The 26,980-nt window shown below is 42.8% G+C and overlaps 1 protein-coding gene across 1 annotated transcript in view; it reads left to right on the top strand.

Annotated features, from left to right (window-relative positions):
- Positions 1-25,661, top strand: part of lmo4b (LIM domain only 4b) — a 34,985-nt gene extending 9,324 nt beyond the window's left edge. Inside the window, exons 3-5 of the mRNA XM_036978903.1 lie at positions 12,283-12,379; positions 14,021-14,176; positions 24,234-25,661. Of these exons, the coding sequence (XP_036834798.1) occupies positions 12,283-12,379; positions 14,021-14,176; positions 24,234-24,242 (262 nt within the window). The 3' untranslated portion in view covers positions 24,243-25,661. The remainder of the gene's footprint in view (positions 1-12,282; positions 12,380-14,020; positions 14,177-24,233) is intronic.
- Positions 25,662-26,980: the final 1,319 nt, after the last annotated feature.

The raw sequence follows: 26,980 nt of genomic DNA, 5'->3' as shown, positions 1-26,980 counted from the left end.
GTACTATAATACACGGTACTATACACCATACAATAATTCACCATACTATAGACCATACTATACACCATACTATAATACACGGTACTATACACCATACAATAATACACTGTACTATAATACACTACTATAATACACAGTACTATACACCATACAATAATACACGGTACTATACACCATACAATAATACACGGTACTATACACCATACTATAATACACGGTACTATAATACACTACTATAATACACTGTACTATAATACACTGTACTATACACCATACAATAATTCACCATACTATAGACCATACTAAACACCATACTATAATACACGGTACTATACACCATACAATAATACACTGTACTATAATACGCCATACTATACACCATACAATAATACACTGTACTATAATACGCTATACTATACACCATACTATATTACACTGTACTATAATACACTGTACTATACACCGTACTATAATACACTATACTATACATTGTGCTATACACTGTACTTTACACCATACTATAATACACCATACACTGTACCAAACACTGTACTGTAATATACTATAATACACTACTATACACGGTACTATAATACACCGTACTATAATACACCATACACTGTACTAAACACCGTACTGTAATATACTATAATACACTACTATACACGGTACTATAATACACTTACCATACGCCGTACTATAGACCATACTATACACCATACTATAATATAGTGTACTATAATACACCATACAATAATAAGTGTACTGTACAATGTACTATACTACACCGTACACCATACTATAATACACCGTACTATACACTATATTATAATACACCATAATATACAATGTACTATAATACCATGTAATATACATATACTATAATACACTACTATACACGGTACTATAATGCACCGTGCTATAATACACTATACTATAATACATTGTACTGTAATACACCATACACTATAATGCACCGTGCTATAATACACTATACTATAATACATTGTACTGTAATACACCTTACTATAATACACTGTAATATACACTGTACTATATATAGTACTATAATACACAATACTATACACCATAATATAATACACCATATTATAATAGACCATACTGTAATAAATCAAATCAAATTTGTTTGGTCACATACACTTGGTTAGCAGATGTAAATGCGAGTGTAGCGAAATGCTTGTGCTTCTAGTTCCGCATCAATATCTAACAAGTAATCTAACAATTTCACAACAACTACCTTATACACAAGTGTAAAGGAATGAATAAGAATATGTACATATAAATATATGGATAAGCAATGGCCGAACGGCATAAGCAAGATGCAGTAGATAGTATAGAATACAGTATATACATATGAGATGAGCAATGTAGGGTATGTAAACATTATATAAAGTGGCATTGTTAAAAGAGACTAGTGATACGTTTAATACATCCAATTTATCAAAGTGGCTAGAGATTTGAGTCAGTATGTTGGCAGCAGCCACTCAATGTTAGTGGTGGCTGTTTAACAGTCTGATGGCCTTGAGATAGAAGCTGTTTTTCAGTCTCTCGGTCCCCTGCTTTGATGCACCTGTACTGACCTCGCCTTCTGGATGATAGCGGGATGTACAGGCAGTGGCTCGGGTGGTTGTTGTCCTTGATTATCTTTTTGGCCTTCCTGTGGCATCGGGTGGTGTAGGTGTCCTGGAGAGCAGGTAATACACCTTACTATACACCATACTGTAATACACCATACTATACACCATACTATAATACACCATACTATACACGTACTATAATACACCATACTATAAATCACCATACTATAATACACCATACTATAATACACCATACTATAATACACCATACTATAATACACCATACTATAATACACCATACTATAATACACCGTACTATAATACACCATAATATAATACACCATACTATAATACACCATACTCTAATACACCATACTATAATACACCATACTATACACCATACTATAATACACCATACTATACACCATACTATAATACACCGTACTATAATACACCATACTATAATACACTACTATAATACACCATACTATACACCATAATATAATACACCATACTATAATACACCATACTATACACGTACTATAATACACCATACTATAATACACCATACTATAATACACCATAATATAATACACCATACTATACACCATACTATAATACACCATACTATACACAATACTATAATACACTACTATAATACACCATACTATACACCATACTATAATACACCGTACTATAATACACTGTACTATAATACACCATACTATAATACACGACTATAATACACCATACTATACACCATACTATAATACACCATACTATAATACACTGTACTATAATACACCATACTATAATACACCGTACTATACACCATACTATAATACACCATACTATACACCATACTATAATACACCGTACTATAATACACCATACTATAATACACTACTATAATACACCATACTATAATACACCATACTATAATACACCATACTATACACCATACTATAATACACCATAATATACTATAATACACCATACTATAATACACCATACTATACACCATACTATAATACACCATACTATAATACACCATACTATAATACACCGTACTGTAATACACCATAATATACTATAATACACCATACTATATTACACCATACTATAATACACCATACTATAATACACCATACTATAATACACTACTATAATAAACTACTATAATACACTGTACTATAATACACCATGCTATAATCCACTACTATAATACACTACTATAATACACCATCTATAATACACCATACTATAATACACCATACTATAATACACTACTATAATACACTACTATAAAACACTACTATAATACACCATACTGTAATACACCATACTAGAATCCACCAAACTTTAATACACCATACGGTACACCTTACTATACACCGTAAAATACACTTTACACCATATTATACCCATATTATATACACTATATTATAACACACTATAATACACCAAAATATATACACTACAATAATACACTTTACTATGCACCATATTATAACACACTATAATACACCACACTGTAATACACTGCACTATACACCATACTATAATACACCATAATATAATACATCATAATATAATACACCATAATATACTATAATACACTATACTATAATACACTACTATAATACACCATTCTATAATACACCATACTATAATACACCATAATATAATACACCATACTGTATACTGTACTATACATCGGACTATACGCCATACTAGAATCCACCAAACTTTAATACACCATACGGTACACCTTAAAATACACTGTAATATAATACACTTTACTATACACCATATTATACCCATATTATATACACCATATTATAACACACTATAATACACCACACTGTAATACACTGTACTATAGTACCCCATACGGCAGGTAGCCTAGTGGTTAGAGCGTTAGACTAGTAACCGAAAGGTCCCCGAGCTGACAAGGTAAAAATCTGTCATTCTGCCCCTGAACAAGGCAGTTAACCCACTGTTCCCAGGCCGTCATTGAAACTAAGAATTTGTTCTTAACTGACTTGCCTAGTTATATTAAATAAAAAAGTACTGTAATACACTGTACTATACACCATACTATAATACACCATAATATAATACACCATTATATAATACACCATAATATACTATAATACACTATACTATAATACACTACTATAATACACCATTCTATAATACACCATACTATAATACACTATACTATAATACACTACTATAATACACCATTCTATAATACACCATACTATAATACACTACTATAATACACCATACTATAATACACCATACTATAATACACTACTATAATACACCATACTATAATACACCATAATATAATACACCGTGCTATAATACACTACTATAATACACCATTCTATAATACACCATACTATAATACACTATACTATAATACACTACTATAATACACCATTCTATAATACACCATACTATAATACACTATACTATAATACACTACTATAATACACCATACTATAATACACCATACTATAATACACTACTATAATACACCATACTATAATACACCATAATATAATACACCATACTATAATCACCATACTATAATACACCATACTATAATACACCATAATATAATACACCGTGCTATAATACACTGTACTATAATACACCATACTATAATACACCATACTATAATACACCATACTATAATACACCATACTATAATACACCATACTATAATACACCGTACTATACACCATACTATAATACATCATACTATACACCATACTATAATACACCATACTATAATACACTACTTTAATACACCATACTATAATACACCATACTATAATACACCATAATATAATACACCATAATATAGTACACCGTGCTATAATACACTATACTATAATACACCATTATATACTATAATACACTATACTATAATACACCATAATATAATACACCATACTATAATACACTACTATAATACACCATACTATAGAACACCATACTATAATACACCATAATATAATACACCATAATATAATACACTGTACTACACTATACCATACACTATACTATAATACACTACTATAATACACCATACTATAATACACCATAATATAATACACTGTACTATAATACACTATAATACACTATACTACACTATACCATACGCTATACTATAATACACTACTATAATACACCATACTATAGAACACCATACTTTAATACACCTTTCTATACACCGTAAACATACCTCCAGGGATGATGAGGGCCTGTGTCTCTCCTCTCCTCACCCAGCTCCTCATCAACAAGGATCAAGTCAATGGGTCACTCCATTCATAATGGCACTACAACATATTTTAAATAGAGAGGAAAGGATGGATGGAAAAGAGGACACACTTTGCCACTTGTAATGTAATGAGAGCTAGGTGGTAGAGGGGAGAGGAGCTGAAACACAGGCTACTTCCCAAACAGCACTCTATTCCCTTTATAGTGCACTACTTCTGACCAGAGCACTATAAAGGGAATAGGGTGCCATTGGGACAGATCCCTGCCTGTCTCTGCACTAGACTAGCCTGTGAGATAAGGAAAGGAAAGCAGGTTAGAAAAAAACATCTGACAGTAAGTCCACACAATTAAAGTCTTTAATTAGAGTCCCCCTTCATTTAGCTTTAGTCCTGATGGGTTTTATCTAATGAGATCTGCTCTCAGTCTCCTCTCCTCTCCTCTCGTCTCCTCTCCTCTCCTCTCCGCTCCTCTCCTCTCCTCTCCTCTCCTCTCCTCTCCTCTCCTCTCCTCTCCTCTCCTCTCCTCTTCCTCTCCTCTCTTCTCCTCTCCTCTTCCTCTCCTCTCATCTCCTCTCTAGTCCCTCCTCCCCTCCCCCTCCTCCCCTCTTCCTCTCTACTCCCTCTACTCCCTCCTCCCCTCTCCCTCCTCTCTATCCTCTCTCCTCCCTCCTCCCCTCTCCCTCCTCTCCATCCGCTCTACTCCCTCCTACCCCTCCTCTCTACTCCCTCCTCTCCACTCCCTCCCCTCCCTCCTCTCTACTCCCACCTCTCCCTCCTCTCTACTCCCTCCTCTCCCTTCTCCCTCCTCTCCATCCTCTCTACTCCCTCCTCCCCTCTTCCTCCTCTCTACTCCCTCTTCTCCCTCCTCTCTACTCCCTCCTCTCTCCTCCCTCCTCCCCTCTCCCTCCTCTCCATCCTCTCTACTCCCTCCTCTCCCTCCTCTCTACTCCCTCCTCTCCTCTCCACTCCCTCCCCTCCCTCCTCTCTACTCCCTCCTCTCTACTCCCTCCTCTCCCTCCTCTCTACTCCCTCTTCAACCTTCTCCCTCTCCCTCCTCTCCCTTCTCCCTCTCCCTCCTCTCCTTCCTCCCTCCTCTCTACTCCCTCCTCTCCCTTCTCTCTACTCCCTCCTCTCCCTCCTCTCTACTCCCTCCTCTCCCTTCTCCCTCTCCCTCCTCTCCTTCCTCCCTCCTCTCTACTCCCTCCTCTCCCTTCTCTCTACTCCCTCCTCTCCCTCCTCTCTACTCCCTCCTCTCCCTTCTCCCTCTCCCTCCTCTCCTTCCTCCCTCCTCTCCTCTCTACTCCCTCCTCTCCCTTCTCCCTCTCCCTCCTCTCCTTCCTCCCTCCTCTCCTCTCTACTCCCTCCTCTCCCTTCTCTCTACTCCCTCCTCTCCCTCCTCTCTACTCCCTCCTCTCCCTTCTCCCTCTCCCTCCTCTCCTTCCTCCCTCCTCTCTACTTCCAATGACGTGTCCACACATCTAACAAACAAAACATTTAATTAACCAAATTGGCTTTTGAGAGAGCGAGAGAGAGATGGAGAGAGAGAAAGGGGTAGAACGAAAGAGAGAGAGAAAGGGGGGATTATTGTGAAGGCCAGTTTTTTTCTGGGTCTCAGTTTTTTTCTGGGTCTCATCTTGTAATGGATTATTAAATTGCTCTTGCAGTATAAATAATGGAGTTATATCTCTTACTTTTATTAATAAAGCTGATGTGAAAACCGCTCCACATTGATCGTGACGCATGAGTGAAAATGCATCACATTACTTCTAATGGGAGACGTGCCTGACCTGAGATGATACCCATCCACCATCCATCACACAGGAAGACACACCACAAACACTGTGTATAGGGCCAAACGCTGTCACTCTGTAGGGCTGTCAGGGTACATTGCAAATTGCAACCTATCCCCTGTATAGTGTACTACTTATGGCCAGGGCCCATGACACCCTATTCCCCTCAAACTCAACTGTGGACCTCCAAGACAGTTCCAATGCACTTTATTTAAAAACATTTTTTTTACATTGTTCCCCCTCTAATCAGGGACTGATTTAGATCTGGGATACCAGGTGTGTGCAATTAATTATCAGGTAGAACAGAAAACCATCAGGTTCCGGAACTCGTAAGGTAAGAAGAGTTGGATACCCATGCCCTATTCTCTATGTAAGTACACTACATTACCCATAGACCTCTTCTCTCCCATAGGGCTCTGGTCAAAAGTAGTGCTGTGTATATATAGGGAATAAGGCACCTTTAAGGTACCCGTGTGTCTCTGTCTGTGTAAAAGAACCCGCCCAACACAGCTTTCACTAGCTTTACTTAAGTGTTGTGTTTAAATCAGAGGTGCTATTATTTGTGTGGGTTGGTTTGAGTGAAGAGAGAGATAAATAATTAATTTATCTAGCGTAGCAATCATGTGTCGGCTGGATTTGGACGTCAAATGAACACAGTCCCTTTAATTGAATAGAGACAAGGTAATTAAATGGCCCTTTTCTAGTAGAATGTGCTGCTAGGTAAATGTAATAGTTGGTTCTTTAATATCACTTTGAAGTCTGCAGCACTATGACAGCAACAGGAACATGTGAAGTATTAGGAAAAGGGAAAGAACTGGGATTTCAGAAATTAATTAAATCGCAATTTAGGCAAAACGTTTATCTTGATTTGTCATAACAGAATTAATTCAAGGCCTTCAATTCACCAGGGGCCAGATCTGTTACTCTAAATTAACCAAGTGTAATTGGCTGATCCCCCCCACCCCCGTCACCACCTCCCTCCTCTCCCCTCTCCTCCCTCCTCCCCTCTCCTCTCAACACCTCCCTCCTCCCAACCTCTCTCACTCTAATACAGCTCTTGTCATTATGTAAAGCCCTGTTTTAAGTATCAATATGGCCTTAGTGCTTTTAAGGTGCTTTGGCTGACGATGTAGAGAGAGGCATTTTTTAATGGACGATGACGCGGAAATCATTGTTGTGTCTGTAATTTCACCACCGCTTCAAAAAGCCTCCGCGAGCGGCGGAACGAGGCTCTGCATTTGCCAGACATCCTAACAACACAACAAGCTGCGATGCTATATTTCAAATCACCTGGCACACTCAGTCAGAGCCGAAATCCGGGTGTCTCTCGTAGACAGACAGTAGACAGCACCAAATTATATTTTAATGAAAGACATAGGGTATCTTGTAGTGTCTCTTATTCAGATCACTTGCGTGGGAGGGGAACAGGGAGGGATATACAAACAAAATCACCACATATCCCCCCCCCCCCCCCTCCCATGTCATGTGATTGATTGTTCAGGCAAAGGGCTTGAAAAACAACAAAGGAACCCATTGAAAACCTCTGAACCTCTGATTTGGAGGGAAATTAACTGAAAACCAGTCATGTTGCTAAAGAGTCCCCCTTAATTATACTGACCTGGGGCTTCCTCATCCCTTTCTCTCCCCCTGTACTCTCCCCTCATCCCCTTCTCTCACCCTGTCCTCTCCCATCATCCCCTTCTCTCCCCCTGTCCTCTCCTGTCATCCCCTTCTCTCCCCCTGTCCTCTCCCGTCATCCCCTCATCTCCCCCTGTCCTCTCCCATCATCCCCTCATCTCCCCCTGTCCTCTCCCATCATCCCCTCATCTCTCCCGTCATCCCCTTCTCTTCCCTATCCTCTCCCATCCTCTCCCGTCATCCCCTTCTCTCCCGTCATCCCCTCATCTCCCCCTGTCCTCTCCCGTCATCCCCTCATCTCTCCCGTCATCCCCTTCTCCCCCCTGTCCTCTCCCGTCATCCCCTCATCTCTCCCGTCATCCCCTTCTTTCCCCTGACCTCTCCCGTCATCCCCTTCTCTCCCCCTGTCCTCTCCTGTCATCCTGTCCTCTCCCACTGTCCTCTCCCATCGTCCCCTCATCTCCCACTGTCCTCTCCCATCATCCCCTTCTCTCCCCCTGTCCTCTCCCGTCATCCCCTTCTCTCCCCCTGTCCTCTCCCTTCATCCCCTTCTCTCAACCTGTCCTCTCCCATCATCTCCTCATCTCACCCTGTCCTCTCCCCTCATCCCCTTCTCTCACCCTGTCCTCTCCCATCATCCCCTCATCTCAACCTGTCCTCTCCCATCATCCCCTCATCTCACCCTGTCCTCTCCCATCATCCCCTCATCTCCCCCTGTCCTCTCCCATCATCCCCTCATCTCAACCTGTCCTCTCCCATCATCCCCTCATCTCAACCTGTCCTCTCCCGTCATCCCCTCATCTCCTCTATAACCTCCACCCCAATACAGCAGCTCAATGGAAAACAGAGACCATTAGAGTCCAAGTCCAGGCTGATATCAACTTCATTGAGCAGCACTTTAAATCAAATACTATCAACAGCTATCCCTGCCTGATGATTAACCTAGTTATGTATAGAGGCCCCCAGCGATGGGGAGACGAAATGAAAAGGAAGACTGGATGGAGGGCAGAAAAGTCTTTATTTCCTTTGTTTAAGCCACCCCTTTAAAAGACATGAACGCTGGCTAAATGTTGTTATACTGGGATATATATAGATGAGAAGAGCTGTGCTGCAGTACACAATGTTTTTCTATGCGTTCAGGGTCAGCGTGAATGAGAGGTGATCGTGTCAAACAAGATGTTAACACACAGTATTGGCACACAGCTGTAGAAACAAACAGAACAAAGTGTGATTTTCATGACTGATGCATTCCTGTTTCTATCCCACTGAGTGTTTGTGGACCACCTCTGCACTTTTCTTACATCCAATCAAATATGACCATTTTCTATGACTTGGGAGTGTTTTATGTGTTGTGTATGGTTTTGACAACAGCACTTCCTGTTGGTGAAATGTCTCCCTGTAAGATTTACATTTCCCACATTTTTTTAAAAATGTATTGTGTTTTGTCTATACACAAACCTAATGACTCACGTCTGGAATTGAACAGCGTAGATAATATAAGAGATAACATTGTGATGCTTTTCTGTGGTGTTAAAACAAAGACATCCCTCTCCTCTTCCCACACACACACACACACACACACACACACACACACACACACACACACAAAGCTAAGGCCCTGAAATGGCGGCAGTGTTGTCACAACAGTCGTCCAGCTAATTCCTTTTTTGAAATGGAGTTTTGATTGAGCCCTTTCAATCGATGCCAAGACAAAATGTGTTTCTTCAGCCATTTTAGTGGTTCCCTTTCCAATGAAGTCTCTGTCACTCTATGTCAATACATTTAACAACACCAGTCAGTCGGAGAGAGGACAACTGAACCAGGTTTGTGACCAGGCTATCTCTCCTACAGTACTTGGTGTCATTTGTCCACTATTTAATTAATTTGTTTGTTGGCAAAATAGGCACAGACTCCTACAAGAATATTGCTCAGAATATTCATAATGAATAACACCATTCACATCTCATTTAATTTTAGAATCATTTTAGGAGTTCAAGAATAAACGATCACAAATATATTCCTCATCTGTGATTTAGGCTGAACATCTTAATCTTCGGATCCACATACACGAATGTTAACCACTCTCTCTATCCCTCTCTCTCTCTCTCGCTCTCTGTCCTCCCTCCCCTCCCCCCTCTCTCCCCTCCCCTCCCCTCCCTCCCTCTCCTCCCTCTTCCCCCCCCCCCTCTCTCTCCTGAGCATGTCAGATGCTGTGGTCTTATTTGATTGCATAAGTGCAGTGATAGAGCAAACACCCGGTGAGATATGATGACAAATGGGGCCAGATCCCAGTAAATTACTTTCTGCTCAAATCGAAATTTCATTCAGTTTGTTGCTCGGCGAGATGAAGTAATCTAAATTGTGGACTCAGAAGGCAGATAGAAGGGAAGTTGGAGCAAGCATTTCATTATCAAGAGAGGGAGAGAGAGATGAGAAGAGAGAGAGAGAAGGAGCAAGAGAGAGAGGGAGAGAGAGAGAGAGAGAGAGAGAGAGAGGAGAGAGAGAGAGAGAGGAGCGAGAGGGAGAGAGAGAGAGAGAGAGAGGAGCGAGAGGGAGAGAGAGAGAGAGAGAGGAGAGAGAGAGAGAGAGAGGAGCGAGAGAGAGAGGAGAGAGAGAGAGGAGCGAGACAGGGAGAGAGAGAGAGAGAGAGAGCGAGAGAGGGAGAGAGAGAGAGAGAGAGAGAGGGAGAGAGAGAGGAGCGAGAGGGAGAGGGAAAGAGAGTGACAGAGGGAGAGAGAGAGCGAGCGAGAGAGAGAGAGAGAGAGAGAGAGAGAGAGAGAGGAGCGAGAGAGGGAGAGGGAAAGAGAGTGACAGACAGGGAGGGAGAGAGAGAGAGACAGAGAGAGAGAGAGAGAGAGAGGAGCGAGAGAGGGAGAGGGAAAGAGAGTGACAGACAGGGAGGGAGAGAGAGAGAGAGAGAGAGAGAGAGAGAGAGAGAGAGGAGCGAGAGAGGGAGAGGGAAAGAGAGTGACAGACAGGGAGGGAGAGAGAGAGAGAGAGAGAGAGAGAGAGAGAGAGAGAGACAGAGAGAGAGAGAGAGAAAGAGTGGCGAGGTTAGGGACGAAAGCGATGAGCAGAAGCAAATCCAAAGTGTTGACACTATGATTGAAAAGGTTAACCCATGCACATTATATATCAACCCCAGTGGCTGCAGGTTTCTAATGGAAACTCGGCTACTGACAGAGCATTCTACCCAAGTCCTAATGGCAAAAGCACTATGTCTCCGCCTAGATGTACAATCAAATCCTCTTAGGCCCTGATTGCTTATGTTCCTAGTTATTATCAGGAAGCAAGAAAAATGCCCTGCGAAAGGTAATACATAGTTACAGTCGCTAGAAGCTTTTGGAGAGCAGGCGGGCAGAGTAGCAGGAGGTTTTATTTGGTTTCCTAGTATTCCTATGTTTTTTTTATTACATAAATATCAATTTTGTTGGGTGTGTGTGTGTCCTTCATTGCCTTTTCCATGAGGCTTGAAGTCATTTAAATCCTGGCATAGTGGGGAATAAATATCACACAGGAAAACATATCAGAAATCTGAATAGATTTTTGCAACATGGTACTCTGTTAATATCTACATCAGATTACAGCAAAAACATTATTTTTATGATTATTGCATTTTATATGGGAGCTTTACACTGCTTCCTTTCAATTCTCCCCAGTTCAGTAGAGCCTTCCATCTATGGAGTAAAATGGATTTGAATTTACAAGTGAATGTACAGGTGAATTTACAGGTGAATGTACAGGTGAATTTACAGGTGAATGTACAGGTGAATTTACAGGTGAATTTACAGGTGAATTTACAGGTGAATGTACAGGTGAATTTACAGTTGAATTTACAGATTAATTTACAGGGAATGTACAGGTGAATTTACAGGTGAATGTACAGGTGAATGTACACATGAATTTACAGGTAAACATGATGTTAATGGTTGTATTTCTGTGTCTTCTCTCCTCCTCTAGGTTATTTGGGAACAGTGGGGCATGCAGTGCTTGTGGCCAGTCCATTCCAGCCAGTGAACTGGTCATGAGGGCACAAGGCAATGTGTACCATCTCAAGGTGAGCCCTCTCTCTGACCTCTAACCTCTGACCTCCTTTAACACCTAACCTAGGTCATGTTCTTTAGGACATGCAAAACATTTTAAAGCATTATGCAACAGGGGAAAACAAGAAAAAAAAATAGATCATATCTTATTGGAGAAATCCACACACGGTGTCTTTGATGTCTAATGACCCCTGACCTCCGACCTCAGATAAACCTGATAGAAATCCCACAGCAGTAAAATGTACCCACTATCCACTTTAGCGTTTTAAATCTGTAAACCTACTTCTAGTCACTTGGTAATAGGTAACTTTAGGGGCTTATTCATAAGTGAACCATTTGTGTAAGCCTACTAGGTTAGGGTTGTATAAGAGAGCCCATAGGGATGTGTTTTAAAACATTTTAGAAGCTTTTTATCACATGGCCTTTAGTTGTGTTGCACGACCACCGTTTTGGTTAGTTAAGACACCCTTTCGTGAATTAATCATCATGAGTTATTTATAGATATAAAGTGGAATGAGCTTTACCATAATTACTTTCCCTTGTACATTAGGTTAAATTGCTGTGTGTGTGTGTGTGTGTGTGTTAGCATGTGCTTAGTTGCTAATTTTTTTATGCATTGGTGTGTGTGTGTTAGCATGTTTTTATGCATTGGTGTGTGTGTGTGTGTGTGTTAGCATGTTTTTATGCATTGGTGTGTGTGTGTGTGTGTGTGTGTGTGTGTTAGCATGTTTTTATGCATTGGTGTGTGTGTGTGTGTGTTAGCATGTGCTTAGTTGCTAATGTTTTTATGTATTGGTGTGTGTGTGTTAGCATGTTTTTATGCATTGGTGTGTGTGTGTGTGTGTTAGCATGTTTTTATGCATTGGTGTGTGTGTGTGTGTGTGTGTGTGTGTGTTAGCATGTGCTTAGTTGCTAATGTTTTTATGCATTGGTGTGTGTGTGTTAGCATGTTTTTATGCATTGGTGTGTGTGTGTGTGTGTTAGCATGTTTTTATGCATTGGTGTGTGTGTGTGTGTGTGTGTGTGTTAGCATGTGCTTAGTTGCTAATGTTTTTATGTATTGGTATGTGCATGTGCAGGCTTGACCGTATTGCTTGGTTGGTGGTAGGGATTGAGTGGAGGTGTGCAGTTTGTGATGGATTCTCTCTCTCTCTGTCTCTGTTTCTCTCTGTGTCTCTCTCTCTCTGTGTGTCTCTCTGTCTCTGTGTCTCTCTGTCTCTGTGTCTCTCTTTCTCTGTGTCTCTCTGTGTCTCTCTGTCTCTGTGTCTCTCTCTCTGTGTCTCTCTCTGTCTGTGTCTCTCTCTCTGTGTCTCTCTCTCTGTGTCTCTCTCTCTCTGTGTGTCTCTCTCTCTGTGTCTCTCTGTCTCTGTGTATCTCTCTCTCTGTGTCTCTCTGTGTCTCTCTCTCTCTTTGTTTCTCTCTGTGTCTCTCTCTCTCTGTGTCTCTCTCTCTCTCTCTGTCTCTCTCTCTCTCTGTGTCTCTCTCTCTCTCTGTGTCTCTCTGTCTCTCTCTGTCTCTCTCTCTCTGTCTCTGTCTCTCTCTGTCTCTCTCTCTCTCTGTCTCTCTCGCTATAAGCAGTGTTTTCACGTTCTTTCTCTCTCTCACCCTCTCACACTGTTTAAAATTCTCTCTCTCTTTTTCTCTCTCCCCCGTAGTGTTTCACATGTTCTACCTGCCGGAACCGGCTGGTCCCAGGGGACAGGTTCCACTACATCAACGGCAGTCTGTTCTGTGAACACGACAGACCCACAGCACTCATCAATGGACATTTGAGTTCACTGCAGACAAACCCACTACTGCCCGACCAGAAGGTATGTACTGTAGGAAACACACTACGTACCTAACCTAGTCCTTTGTCTGATAGCGATGTATACAGTTATGTATCGGGATTTATTATTTTATTTTTGACAATATTGCTATATTATGTTTGAGCTAGTCCTGCGCCAAAACTCAGCTATTTGTCCATCAAATCAAATCAAACTTTATTCGTTACATGCCGAAAACAACAAGTGTAGACTTTACAGTCAAATGCTCACTTACAAGCCCTTAATCAACAGTGTAGTTCAAGACGAGTTAAGAAAATATTTACCAAATAAACTAAAGTTAAAAAAAATATTAAAAAGTAAGACAATAACGAGGCTATATACAGGGTGTACCGGTACCGAGTCAGTGTGCGGGGGGGTACAGGTTAGAGGTCATTTGTACATATAGGTAGGGGTGAAGTGACTGAGCATCTTCCAACATGTTTTCAGCATTTTTATTTCCATGACTGATCATTTGGTGCAACCAATTACCTTCAGAAGTCACATAATTAGTTAAATAAAGTCCACCTGTGTGCAATCTAAGTGTCACATGATCTGTCACATGATCTCAGTATATATACACCTGCTCTGAAAGGCCCAAGAGTCTGCAACACCACTTAGCAAGGGGCACCACCAAGCAAGCGGCACCATGAAGACCAAGGAGCTCTCCAAACAGGTCAGGGACAACGTTGTGGAGGAGTGCAGATCAGGGTTGGGTTATAAAAAAATATCCAAAACTTTGAACATCCAACAGAGCACCATTAGATCCATTATTAAAAAATTGAAAGAATATGGCTTCACAACAAACCTGTCAAGAGAGGGCCGCCCATCAAAATTCACAGACCAGGAAAGGAGGGCATTAATCAGAGAGGCAACAAAGACAGCGGAGATTGGAGTATCTGTCCATAGGACCACTTTAAGCCGTACACTCCACAGAGCTGGGCTTTACAGAAGAGTGGCCAGAAAAAAAGCCATTGCTTAAAAGTGTTTGCCTAAAAGCATGTGGGAGACGCCCCAAACATATGGAAGAAAGTACTATGGTCAGATGAGACTAAAAGTGAGCTTTTTGGCCATCAAGATAAACATTATGTCTGGCGCACACGCAACACCTTTCATCACTCCGAGAACCCCATCCCTACGGTGAAGCATGGTGGTGGCAGCATCCCTACGATGAAGCATGGTGGTGGCAGCATCATGCTGTGGGGATATTTTTCATCGGCAGGGACTGGGAAACTGGTCGGAATTGAAGGAATGATGGATGGCGCTAAATACAGGAAAATTATTGTGGAAAATCTGTTTCAGTCTTCCAGAGATTTGAGACTGGGACAGAGGTTCACCTTCCAGCAGGAAAATGACCCTAAGCATACTGCTAAAGCAACACTCAAGGGGAAACATTGAAATGTCTTGGAATGGCCTAGTCAAAGCCCAGACCTCAACCCAATTGCGAATCTGTGGTATGACTTAAAGACTGCTGTTCACCAGCAGGAACCCATCAAAATTGAAGGAGCTGAAGTAGTTTTGCCTTGAGGAATGGGCAAAAATCCCAGTGGCTAGATATGCCAAGCTTATAGAGATGTACCCCAAGAGACCTGCAGCTGTAATTGCTGCAAAAGGTGGCTCTACAAAGTATTGACTTTGGGGGGGGGGGGGGGGGGTGAATAGTTATTTTTTTTGTCTTATTTCTTGCTTTTTTCACAATGAAAAATATTTAGCATCTTCTAAGTATGTTGTGTAAATCAAATGATACAAACCACCATTTTTTAAAATTTTAATTCCAGGTTGTAAGGCAACAAAATGCCAAAGGGGTGGTATATATATATATATATACAGATATGGTATGGTGGTAATATTGTATGGTGAGGTCCCTCAGTTTGGTGGTAATATGGTGAGGTCTCTCAGTTTGGTGATAATATGGTATGGTGGTAATATTGTATGGTGAGGTCCCTCAGTTTGGTGGTAATATGGTGAGGTCTCTCAGTTTGGTGATAATATGGTATGGTGGTAATATTGTATGGTGAGGTCCCTCAGTTTGGTGATAATATGGTATGGTGGTAATATTGTATGGTGAGGTCCCTCAGTTTGGTGGTAATATGGTGAGGTCTCTCAGTTTGGTGATAATATGGAATGGTGGTAATATGGTATGGTGAGGTCCCTCAGTATGGTGGTAATATGGTATGGTGGTAATATGGTGAGGTCTCTCAGTTTGGTGGTAATATGGTATGGTGAGGTCCCTCAGTATGGTGGTAATATGGTGAGGTCCCTCAGTTTGGTGGTAATATGGTGAGGTCTCTCAGTATGTTGATAATATGGTATGGTGAGGTCCCTCAGTATGGTGGTAATATGGTATGGTGAGGTCCCTCAGTTTGGTGGTAATATGGTATGGTGGTAATATGGTATGGTGAGGTCCCTCAGTTTGGTGGTAATATGGTGAGGTCCCTCAGTTTGGTGGTAATATGGTGAGGTCCCTCAGTATGGTGGTAATATGGTGAGGTCTCTCAGTATGGTGGTAATATGGAATGGTGGTAATATGGTGAGGTCCCTCAGTTTGGTGATAATATGGTATGGTGGTAATATGGTATGGTGAGGTCCCTCAGTTTGGTGGTAATATGGTGAGGTCCCTCAGTTTGGTGGTAATATGGTGAGGTCCCTCAGTATGGTGGTAATATGGTGAGGTCTCTCAGTATGGTGGTAATATGGTATGGTGGTAATATGGTATGGTGAGGTCCCTCAGTATGGTGGTAATATGGTGAGGTCCCTCAGTTTGGTGGTAATATGGTGAGGTCCCTCAGTTTGGTGGTAATATGGTGAGGTCCCTCAGTATGGTGGTAATATGGTGAGGTCTCTCAGTATGGTGGTAATATGGTATGGTGGTAATATGGTATGGTGAGGTCCCTCAGTATGGTGGTAATATGGTGAGGTCCCTCAGTTTGGTGGTAATATGGTATGGTGAGGTCCCTCAGTATGGTGGTAATATGGTATGGTGGTAATATGGTATGGTGAGGTCCCTCAGTTTGGTGGTAATATGGTATGCTAGCTAGCTAATACATGACCGTGTTTGTAGCTTGAGCACTCGAGGTCGTTGGCCAGTTGTTCTCAAACTGGGATGCCACTTGTCACTCCTGTAGCCTGAGAGAAAGACTGTAACATGTTGACCTAAAGGTCTTCGTCAGGCTTGAAACCTACCTAACGTAACCCTCTGTCTGTCAGCTAATGAATGACAACTAGCTTGAACACTGGTTGTAGCTTGTAGCTTTCCTCATCTTTTGTTTTTTTGTGTTTACTGAAACAAAAATCAAAACTCAGCACCTTTTATTTTCACAAGATATAAAAGATAATATTAGAAAACTTTCAAATGAAATAACAATGACATCATGAACCAGGGAGTTTTTTGTTTGTTTGTTTTGTTGTTAAAAAAAACACGGCTCTTCTAGTTACTTCCTGTATCCACACAGGTTACCTGTAGCTGTCAGGGATTGGGCCAGACGAGGGAAAAGTGCAGTGTCATTGAATCGTGAGCGAATTTGTTACAGTGACTATCATCCCCTTCAAAGAGTATGACATTCTATGCCAAGCCAGACACCAGGAAACAAGGGCTGCAGGCAGCTATAAAAACCTAATTATTTCCCACAACCTTTTTCCTACTTATGATTATGTATTGACGACATTGATTAATTTACTCTTTACTGAAAGCAGCGCCGCAACAGATATTACATCTTATTGACCAAAGATGAATTTTAATTTTGGATGGGGGGGGGGGGGGGGGGGGGGGGGGGGGGGGGCGATAGATTTTTCCATCATTCGGTTGGTTTTCCATCATTATTCTGCTTTTCCATCATGATGAGTGGCAGTAGGGCCTGAGTCGATTTATAACATCCAGTACCAGGTCTGAGACGTGACGGTGCAGGCCCGCGGGTTCGTCACGGATCTCAAGCTGTTTCGTCGATGACGAAAATACTTTCTTTTTTGTTGGTTTTTGTAACGAAATGATTAAAAGGTTCAACACATGCTTAGAACAAGTTATAGAGCTTTAAATGCCATAGTGATGAGTAAAACGTTTTTTTTTTTTGTAACATATATACATATATGAATAATAGCCGTTTCATAAAATGCACGATAACACACAACATAACGTTATAAATGAACTTCTGATGCATTATGAACAGGCCAGTCATAGAGATGCTACCAAAGTTCCAGCTATTAGTTCTGTTATTTGGGGCTTGTCCTGGTTTAGGGTTTTTATCCCCCACCCCCCTCCCCTCCCCTCCAGCTGAAGCAATGTCAGCCAGACCACCCATTTACTCTACAAACATAATAACATTAGTTTAATGTTATATAATGACGTTAGTATAACATTAGTTTTATTCCCCTCTTTCTGTCTGTCGTGCCAGTAGGTGCTCATATCGTTGGGTCATAACACAGTTTTATTAGTGCTTCATCTGGGTGTATCAGAGGACATTTTGTGTGTGTGTGGGTCCGTCCCGTTGCGTGAGTTGACTGCGTGCGTCCCTTTGTTCGTAGTGTGTGTGTTTGTCTGTGTGTGTGTGTGTGTGTGTGTGTGTGTGTGTGTGGGGGGGTCCTCCCCGTTGCGTGAGTTGACTGCATGCGTCCCTTTGTTCGTAGCATGTGTGTGTGTGTGTGTGTGTGTGTGTGTGTGTTTGTGTTCAGGAAGGGGAGGAGCTGTGCTCTGAGAACATCTGAGTCTTACTGAAAGAGAGGAGTGATATTGTTGGGAGTAGGACCATACATTTATTACCTTGAGTGGAGCTGCGAGGGAGCTCCCTCCCTCCATTAAGCCCTCTTCCTCTCTCTCCTCTCCCTCCTCTCCCTCCATTAAGTTCTCTCTCCTCTCCCTCCTCTCTCTCCTCTCCCTCCTCCTCTCCTCTCCTCTCCCTCCTCCTCTCCTCTCTCTCCTCTCCCTCCTCTCCCTCCTCTCCCTCCTCTCTCTCCTCTCCCTCCTCTCCCTCCTCTCCCTACTCTCCCTCCTCTCTCTCCTCTCCCTCCTCTCTCTCCTCTCCCTCCTCCTCTCCTCTCCACTCCCTCCTCCTCCTCCTCTCTCTCCTCTCTCTCCTCTCTCTCCTCTCCCTCCTCTCCCTCCTCTCTCTCCTCTCTCTCCTCTCTCTCCTCTCTCTCCTCTCCCTCCTCCTCCTCCTCTCTCTCCTCTCTCTCCTCTCTCTCCTCTCCCTCCTCTCTCTCCTCTCTCTCCTCTCCCTCCTCTCTCTCCTCTCCCTCCTCCTCTCCTCTCCCTCCTCCTCCTCCTCTCTCTCCTCTCTCTCCTCTCTCTCCTCTCCCTCCTCTCTCTCCTCTCCCTCCTCTCTCTCCTCTCCCTCCTCTCTCTCCTCTCCCTCCACCTCTCCTCTCCTCTCCCTCCTCCTCTCCCTCCTCTCCCTCCTCTCTCTCCTCTCTCCCTCCTCTCTCTCCTCTCTCTCCTCTCCCTCCTCTCCCTCCTCTCTCTCCTCTCCCTCCTCTCCCTCATCTCCCTCATCTCCCTCCTCTCCCTCCTCTCTCTCCTCTCCCTCCTCTCCCTCCTCTCCCTCCTCTCTCTCCTCTCCCTCCTCTCTCTCCTCTCTCTCCTCTCCCTCCTCTCTCTCCTCTCCCTCCTCTCCCTCCTCTCTCTCCTCTCCCTCCTCTCTCTCCTCTCTCTCCTCTCTCTCCTCTCCCTCCTCTCTCCCTCCTCTCTCTCCTCTCCCTCCTCTCCCTCCTCTCCCTCCTCTCTCTCCCTCCTCCTCTCTCTCCTCTCTCTCCTCTCCCTCCTCTCTCTCCTCTCTCTCCTCTCTCTCCTCTCCCTCCTCTCTCTCCTCTCCCTCCTCTCTCTCCTCTCCCTCCTCTCTCTCCTCTCTCTCCTCCCTCTCCTCTCCCTCCTCTCCCTCCTCTCCCTCCTCTCTCTCCTCTCCCTCGTCTCCCTCCTCTCTCCTCTCTCTCCTCTCCCTCCTCCTCCTCCTCTCCCTCCTCTCTCTCTCTCCTCTCCCTCCTCCTCCTCCTCTCCCTCCTCTCTCTCCTCTCCCTCGTCTCCCTCCTCTCTCTCTCCCTCCTCTCCCTCCTCTCCCTTCTCTCCTCTCCCTCCTCTCCCTCCTCTCCCTCCTCTCTCTCCTGTCCCTCCTCTCCCTCCTCTCCCTCCTCTCTCTCCTCTCCCTCCTCTCTCCTCTCCCTCTCCTCTCCCTCCTCTTCCTCCTCTCCCTCCTCTCTCTCCTCTCCCTCCTCTCCCTCCTCTCCCTCCTCTCTCTCCTCTCCCTCGTCTCCCTCCTCTCTCCTCTCTCTCCTCTCTCTCCTCTCCCTCCTCTCCCTCCTCTCTCTCCTCTCCCTCCTCTCCCTCCTCTCTCTCCTCTCCCTCCTCCTCTCCCTCCTCTCCCTCCTCTCTCTCCTCTCCCTCCTCTCCCTCCTCTCTCTCCTCTCCCTCCTCTCTCTCCTCTCCCTCCTCTCTCTCCTCTCCCTCGTCTCCCTCCTCTCTCTCTCTCTCCTCTCCCTCCTCTCCCTCCTCTCGCTCCTCTCCCTCCTCTCCCTCCTCTCTCTCCTCTCCCTCCTCTCTCTCCTCTCCCTCCTCTCTCTCCTCTCTCTCCTCTCCCTCGTCTCCCTCCCTCTCTCCTCTCTCTCCTCTCTCTCCTCTCCCTCCTCTCTCTCCTCTCTCTCCTCTCCCTCCTCTCTCTCCTCTCCCTCCTCTCCCTCCTCTCTCTCCTCTCCCTCGTCTCCCTCCTCTCCCTCCCTCCATCACCAGGCCTTTTAGGGCCTCGTCACTTTTTTTTTTACAAATCAGCACTAAGAGCAGCTCACATTCAAATTGAAAGCCTTTGCATTATCTGGCTTAATTTTAAATGTCTGTTTAAGCCTCACGCTCACCCCTCCACCACCACGTCTCTCTCACCACGCGGGCTGCAGTAAATATGAGGACTCATTGTTTATTGATGCTTCAACATCAATTGCAGTGAAACCAGCTGAATTATTAATGCTAAAATGCAATCTGAATATTGGCTCCGGTGCTTTAATTATAGGAGCGAGAGAGAGAATTATTAAACACACACACGCACACACACACACACACACACACACACACACACACACACACACACACACACACACACACACACACACTTAAAATTATCTTGCTGAGGAGGCACTTTATTGAATGTATATTATTTTCCCGTATTGGGATGGATCCAGGATGCATTCAGGAGAATATTATTTTCCCGTATTGGGATGGATCCAGGATGCATTCAGGAGAATATTATTTTCCCGTATTGGGATGGATCCAGGATGCATATAGGTGAATATTATTTTCCCGTATTGGGATGGATCCAGGATGCATTCAGGAGAATATTATTTTCCCGTATTGGGATGGATCCAGGATGCATTCCGGATAATATTATTTTCCCTTATTAGGATGCATTCAGGAGTATAGGACCCCTAATTGTGTGTGGCCTTCCTCCTCCTATTCAGTTTTAAAGAACAGTACTTTAGCAAACACAGAGTGGTTGTAACACTTCCAGCAGTCTCAACAGCACAAAACATTGTGTGATTTTTCTCTGTGACATAATTGGTGTTGTCGGTGGCGACGGCAACACGGTAGTGTCGGTGGCGGCAGCGCAGGACATTTGATGCTCATTTATTAAGTAGCTTCCCGGCTTCACCCTAATCACTTTGTTCAGGACAGACAAATAACCTTTCTTTCTCATCCAGTGCCTGAACTCTGGGGAACCAGACCGTCCCAGTCAGCTACAGCACTCTAATTAGCCCCAAAGTGGGGCTTCGCAATTACTAATAGACTAAAGCCTTCTCAGTGGTTGCAGCGAATTGAAGAACAGGGGATGTAAATTGCCCCCTAGAATCTTAAAAACAAAAAAAAAAGAGAAATATGGAGAGAAAAAAAGTTCTGACTGTTCTGACAGCAGAACAGAATAGAATAGTTCCTCAGACACATTTTAATTGTCTTTTGTTCCTCTGTATTTTTCTACTTCACAAAGAACTTTGTCAATACTCTTGGGATTGTGTTTGTTAGAGCATTGTTATAGTTATAAGAAAACATACTCACTTTATAAATGTGCTTTAAAGTTAATGCAGAGGAAATAGGGCAGCAGATGGCGCACAAAGCCTCACGGATCAATAAATGAAGTGCAGGCTTTAAAAGGAGCTGACAAAAAGTGAGTAGAATCTTCATAAGACAGACACAAGAAATATTTAGAGGCCATTTTGAAACATTGCTTCTGTATGACTGAGAAGGAGGAGGCTAAGGGAATGGCAAATAAGAATGTCACCATATGAGATTGGCAAACATACGGTGAATTGAGAAGTCACGTAACTAAGCTAAACAAAAAAGAAGAAGAAACTATACCACGGAACAAAGATAAATGATATAAAGAATGATAGTAAAAAAGCTCTGGAATACATTAAATGAAAGTCTAGGTAGAAAAGCTAACTCGGCTCCATCCTTCAGTGAGGCTGATGGCTTGTTCATAACAAAACCCTTTGATATTGCCAACCACTTTAATCACTTTTTTTGTAGACATGATTAGCAAACAGGAATGACATGCAAAACAATTGATATCATTGATATCATTGATCATAACATATTGCTTGAAAATATAGCATCCTCTGCCTTATCATGGATGGACAGTTACATAGCTAATAGAACACAGAGGGTTTTCTTCAATGTAAGCCTCTCAAATGCAAATTTGGTTAAGTGTGGTGTACCGCAGGGCAGCCGGCTTGGACCATGAATGTTTTCTGTGTTTACGAACGACCTTCCAAGCCTCTGTGTCCATGTATGCTGATAACTCAGCAGTATACACGTCAGCTACAACAGTAAAATAAGTAGCTGACACCCTTGACATAGAGCTCCAGTCAATTTAAAATGGGTAACTAGCTATAGGCTGGTGCTAAATATCTCAAAACTAAAAGCATATTTCTTGGGACAAATCACTCGCTCAACCCTAAATGGATCTATTATGGATATTATGGATCATATGGATCTATTATTGAATAAAGTGTCTATTTAGAAACTTGAGACTAAACTGCTGGGTGTCCTCTTTGATATCAAGCTATCATGGTCAAAACATATAGACTAAATGGATGCTAAAGTGGGAAGCGGTCTTTCCATCCTAAGGTGTTTCACGATATCCCCGTTAAACCAGACAGACCCTTGTTTTTTTATCGCACCTGGACTACTGTCCAGTTGGGTGGTCAGGTGCCGCAAAGAAGGACGTAGGCAAATTGCAGTTGGTCCATAACAGAGCAGCACGTATTGCACTTAGTTGTATACAGGAGGACGAATGTCAATGACGTGCATGTCAATCTCTCCTGGCTCAAAGAGATTGACCCGCATAAACTATTGGTCTTTGTGCGAGGTATTGATGTGTTGACGATACCGAACTGTCTGTTCAAGTAGTTGACACACAGTTCGGACACTCATCGTTACAACACAAGGAAAGTAGGATGGAACACAAGACATGCAACCAGAGGTCTCTTCACGGTCCCCAGGTCCAGAACAGAGGCTGGGAAACACACAGTTATAATAGAGCCATGACTACACGGAACTCTCTGCCACCCCAGATAACTCAAACTACCCATAAAACCAGATAAATAAAAAAAAACAGATTTAAAAAATACCTTGGGGAATGTGAAGAGACACACAGACAGTTGTATGCATTTTGTATTATATTTTGTATATTGTATTATGTAGTGATATGTGATACTTGGTTGTGACACGACTGTGACATGCGGTTATCTTTAGACGAATGCACTAGCTGTTGGTCGCTGGGAACGTCTGCTGAATGACTAAATTTGTAAATGTAAATGTAGTGCTCTGTCTATTTATGTTTATTATGTATTTTATTTGTTGTGTTTTGTTTCCTGTTTGGACCCCAGGAAGCGTAGCCTTGGCGACAGCTAATTGGGGATCCTAATAAATATTAAATACAAGATATCAGTAATACCCGGGGAAGTGAAGATCGTTAATTATTGTTGTTTTCATGTAGCTTTTTTGTCGATTGAATTTCCAGTTAAACTTATTATGCCCTTTTTTTTTTCAACATTTCTCAACATTCTGCAACTTCTAACTTTTCTTCTCTTTGTCTCTCAGGTGTGTTAGGAGCAAGGTGTGCAAGAAGCAGGATGCGTGCCTTCATTTTAACCCTAGCTTATTGTCACCCACTACTTTCTGGATCCCTGTACCATCCCTCCTGCCCTGCCCTGCCCTGCCCTGCCCCCAGCCCCCCCCCCCCCCCCCCCCCCCCCCCCCCCCCCCCCCCCCCCCCCCCCCCCCCCCCCCCTGCTCTCCAGGCACCCAGACTCTTACCTGAGCCCCCAGGCAGCCTCCTCAATCTACCAAGACCCCCGCTTCTCTCTGTACAACACCCACCCTCGTCCCCACCCTAACTCCCTTTTACGGGAGGACATACACCCCCCCCCGCTTCTCTCTGTACAACACCCACCCTCGTCCCCACCCTAACTCCCTTTTACGGGAGGACATACCCCCCACGCTTATGATACGCCTGAGATGTGATTCTGAGGACTCCATGATTCTGACACTGGACTAAAAGGAGACTTGATCAGAACTGGAGGGACACTGAGAAAGAGAGGAAGAGGAACCGATCTGAGGATGAACAGAACGAGACAAAGAAAGAGAGAAAAATACAAAATGAAGCTAATCAAGTTGCAGTTGTTTTTCAAATCTGCACACAGTTGTACATTTGTTTTTGTTTTTAGTATCGGGGAAAGAAACGACTGTCTCCTTTAAATGTATCCCTCTTCTTTTTACCTCCTACTTGCCTTCCAACCTGATATTCGCTTGTTCATTATTTGAAGTGTTGTGAAGAGACTGTGTTTCTATTTTGGTGGTATATAAAACAAGACTAGGTTAAAAAGTATCCGTGGCTTTTTTGTGGAAACGTAATACCATTATGATGAGCATTCTCTTGGTGTATTTGTAAAACTACCATGTATGTATGCATGTAAATGTTTTTGTCCTGACGTGGCTCACAGTACATTCTGCTCCTGACACAGCCTAATGGACCATACAGACCATAACGAATGTGGGCCGTGTGCAGCAGGTGTCTGTCCTATCGCCTCTGACCACAAACCACGGCCGTCAGTTTCTGTTCATTTACCGAACGATTCTACATGTTGAATCACCACCGCTCATCGACACCTAGCAGATGATCTACTGCACACAGCCAATGTTGGTGTTGGTCTTTCCTGTCCTTAACCCCGACTCCTCTCCTCGCAACCTAAACCTGAACCTGAACCTGAACCTGAACCTAAACCTGAACCTAAACCTGAACCTGAACCTGAACCTGAACCTAAACCTGAACCTGAACCTGAACCTAAACCTGAACCGAAACCTGAACCCATGGCTTAACAAAAGAAAGATGTTCAGAGTCACTAATGTAGAGATTTTCACCAACCCTATAAATTCATGAATGAAAGAAAAATCTATTTGTGATATTTTCAGAGACATTTGCTCCAGTATGGTGTATTTGATTAATAAAAATAATTATGATACAGAAAAGCTTCCTCAATTTACTGCTGGCAGTTCTACACTTTATTTTACCCTACATATTCCATCATTTATTCCAATTTTACACTTGGCAGTCTGCCAGTGACGAAAATGACAGAAGTTGGCTTGAACTTGGGTAGGCTACATATCATATACTTTATTAGTTCTGTGTCTTAATTAAACTACATTTACTATAGGTCTTGAGGGATTTCAGTTCTTATTTGACTGTAATTTACCGTATGGTCATCCTGGTTTGTTTTTCATTACATTTCCGTAGCTAATTTATTTCCAACAGACCTGTTTTTAGCCCAAACGGAAAGAGATAATAGCTGCATTTACTCTCATCCATTGTCCAGACACTCCTCTCTTTTTAATGATAATAGGCCTTCATTATGGAACTACTCACATTACGAATATAGAAAAAGCTGATTTCTGCACAGCCGTTATCAGTTCTGATGAGGAGGAGCATCTAACTCAACTGAAAATGGATAAACATGTTTTTTCTCTCTTTCCTGATCAAATGAACATTTTCCATTTATCAACTCTAATGCTCTGTTAGGTCATCAACTCTAATTCTCTGTTAGGTCATCAACTCTAAAGCTCTGTTAGGTCATCAACTCTAATTCTCTGTTAGGTCATCAACTCTAATACTCTGTTAGGTCATCAACTCTAATTCTCTGTTAGGTCATCAACTCTAAAGCTCTGTTAGGTCATCAACTCTAATACTCTGTTAGGTCATCAACTCTAATACTCTGTTAGGTCATCAACTCTAATTCTCTGTTAGGTCATCAACTCTAATACTCTGTTAGGTCTTCAACTCTAAAGCTCTGTTAGGTCATCAACTCTAATTCTCTGTTAGGTCATCAACTCTAATTCTCTGTTAGGTCATCAACTCTAAAGCTCTGTTAGGTCATCAACTCTAATACTCTGTTAGGTCATCAACTCTAATTCTCTGTTAGGTCATCAACTCTAATTCTCTGTTAGGTCATCAACTCTAATACTCTGTTAGGTCATCAACTCTAATTCTCTGTTAGGTCATCAACTCTAATTCTCTGTTAGGTCATCAAACCTAATTCTCTGGTAGAAGTAGTGGAACTTATATCTTGGAAGATTCAATTACCGCCGAGAGAGAGAAGGTAGAGAGTGAGAGAAGACAGACAGAGCGGGTAGAGAGAGAGATGGTAGAGAGAGAGAGAGAGGGTAGAGGGAGAGAGAGAGAGGGTGGAGTGTAAGAGAGAGAGAGGGTAGAGAGAGAGGGTAGAGAGAGAGAGAGAGAGGGTAGAGCGTGAGTGAGAGAGAGAGAAGGTAGAGAGCAAGAGAAGACAGACAGA

Source organism: Oncorhynchus mykiss, chromosome 5, assembly GCF_013265735.2.
Source record: "Oncorhynchus mykiss isolate Arlee chromosome 5, USDA_OmykA_1.1, whole genome shotgun sequence".
In the NCBI taxonomy this organism is placed as follows: domain Eukaryota; kingdom Metazoa; phylum Chordata; class Actinopteri; order Salmoniformes; family Salmonidae; genus Oncorhynchus; species Oncorhynchus mykiss.
The sequence above is the reverse complement of the archived record's forward strand: the minus strand, read 5'-3'. Positions and strand labels throughout refer to the sequence as shown.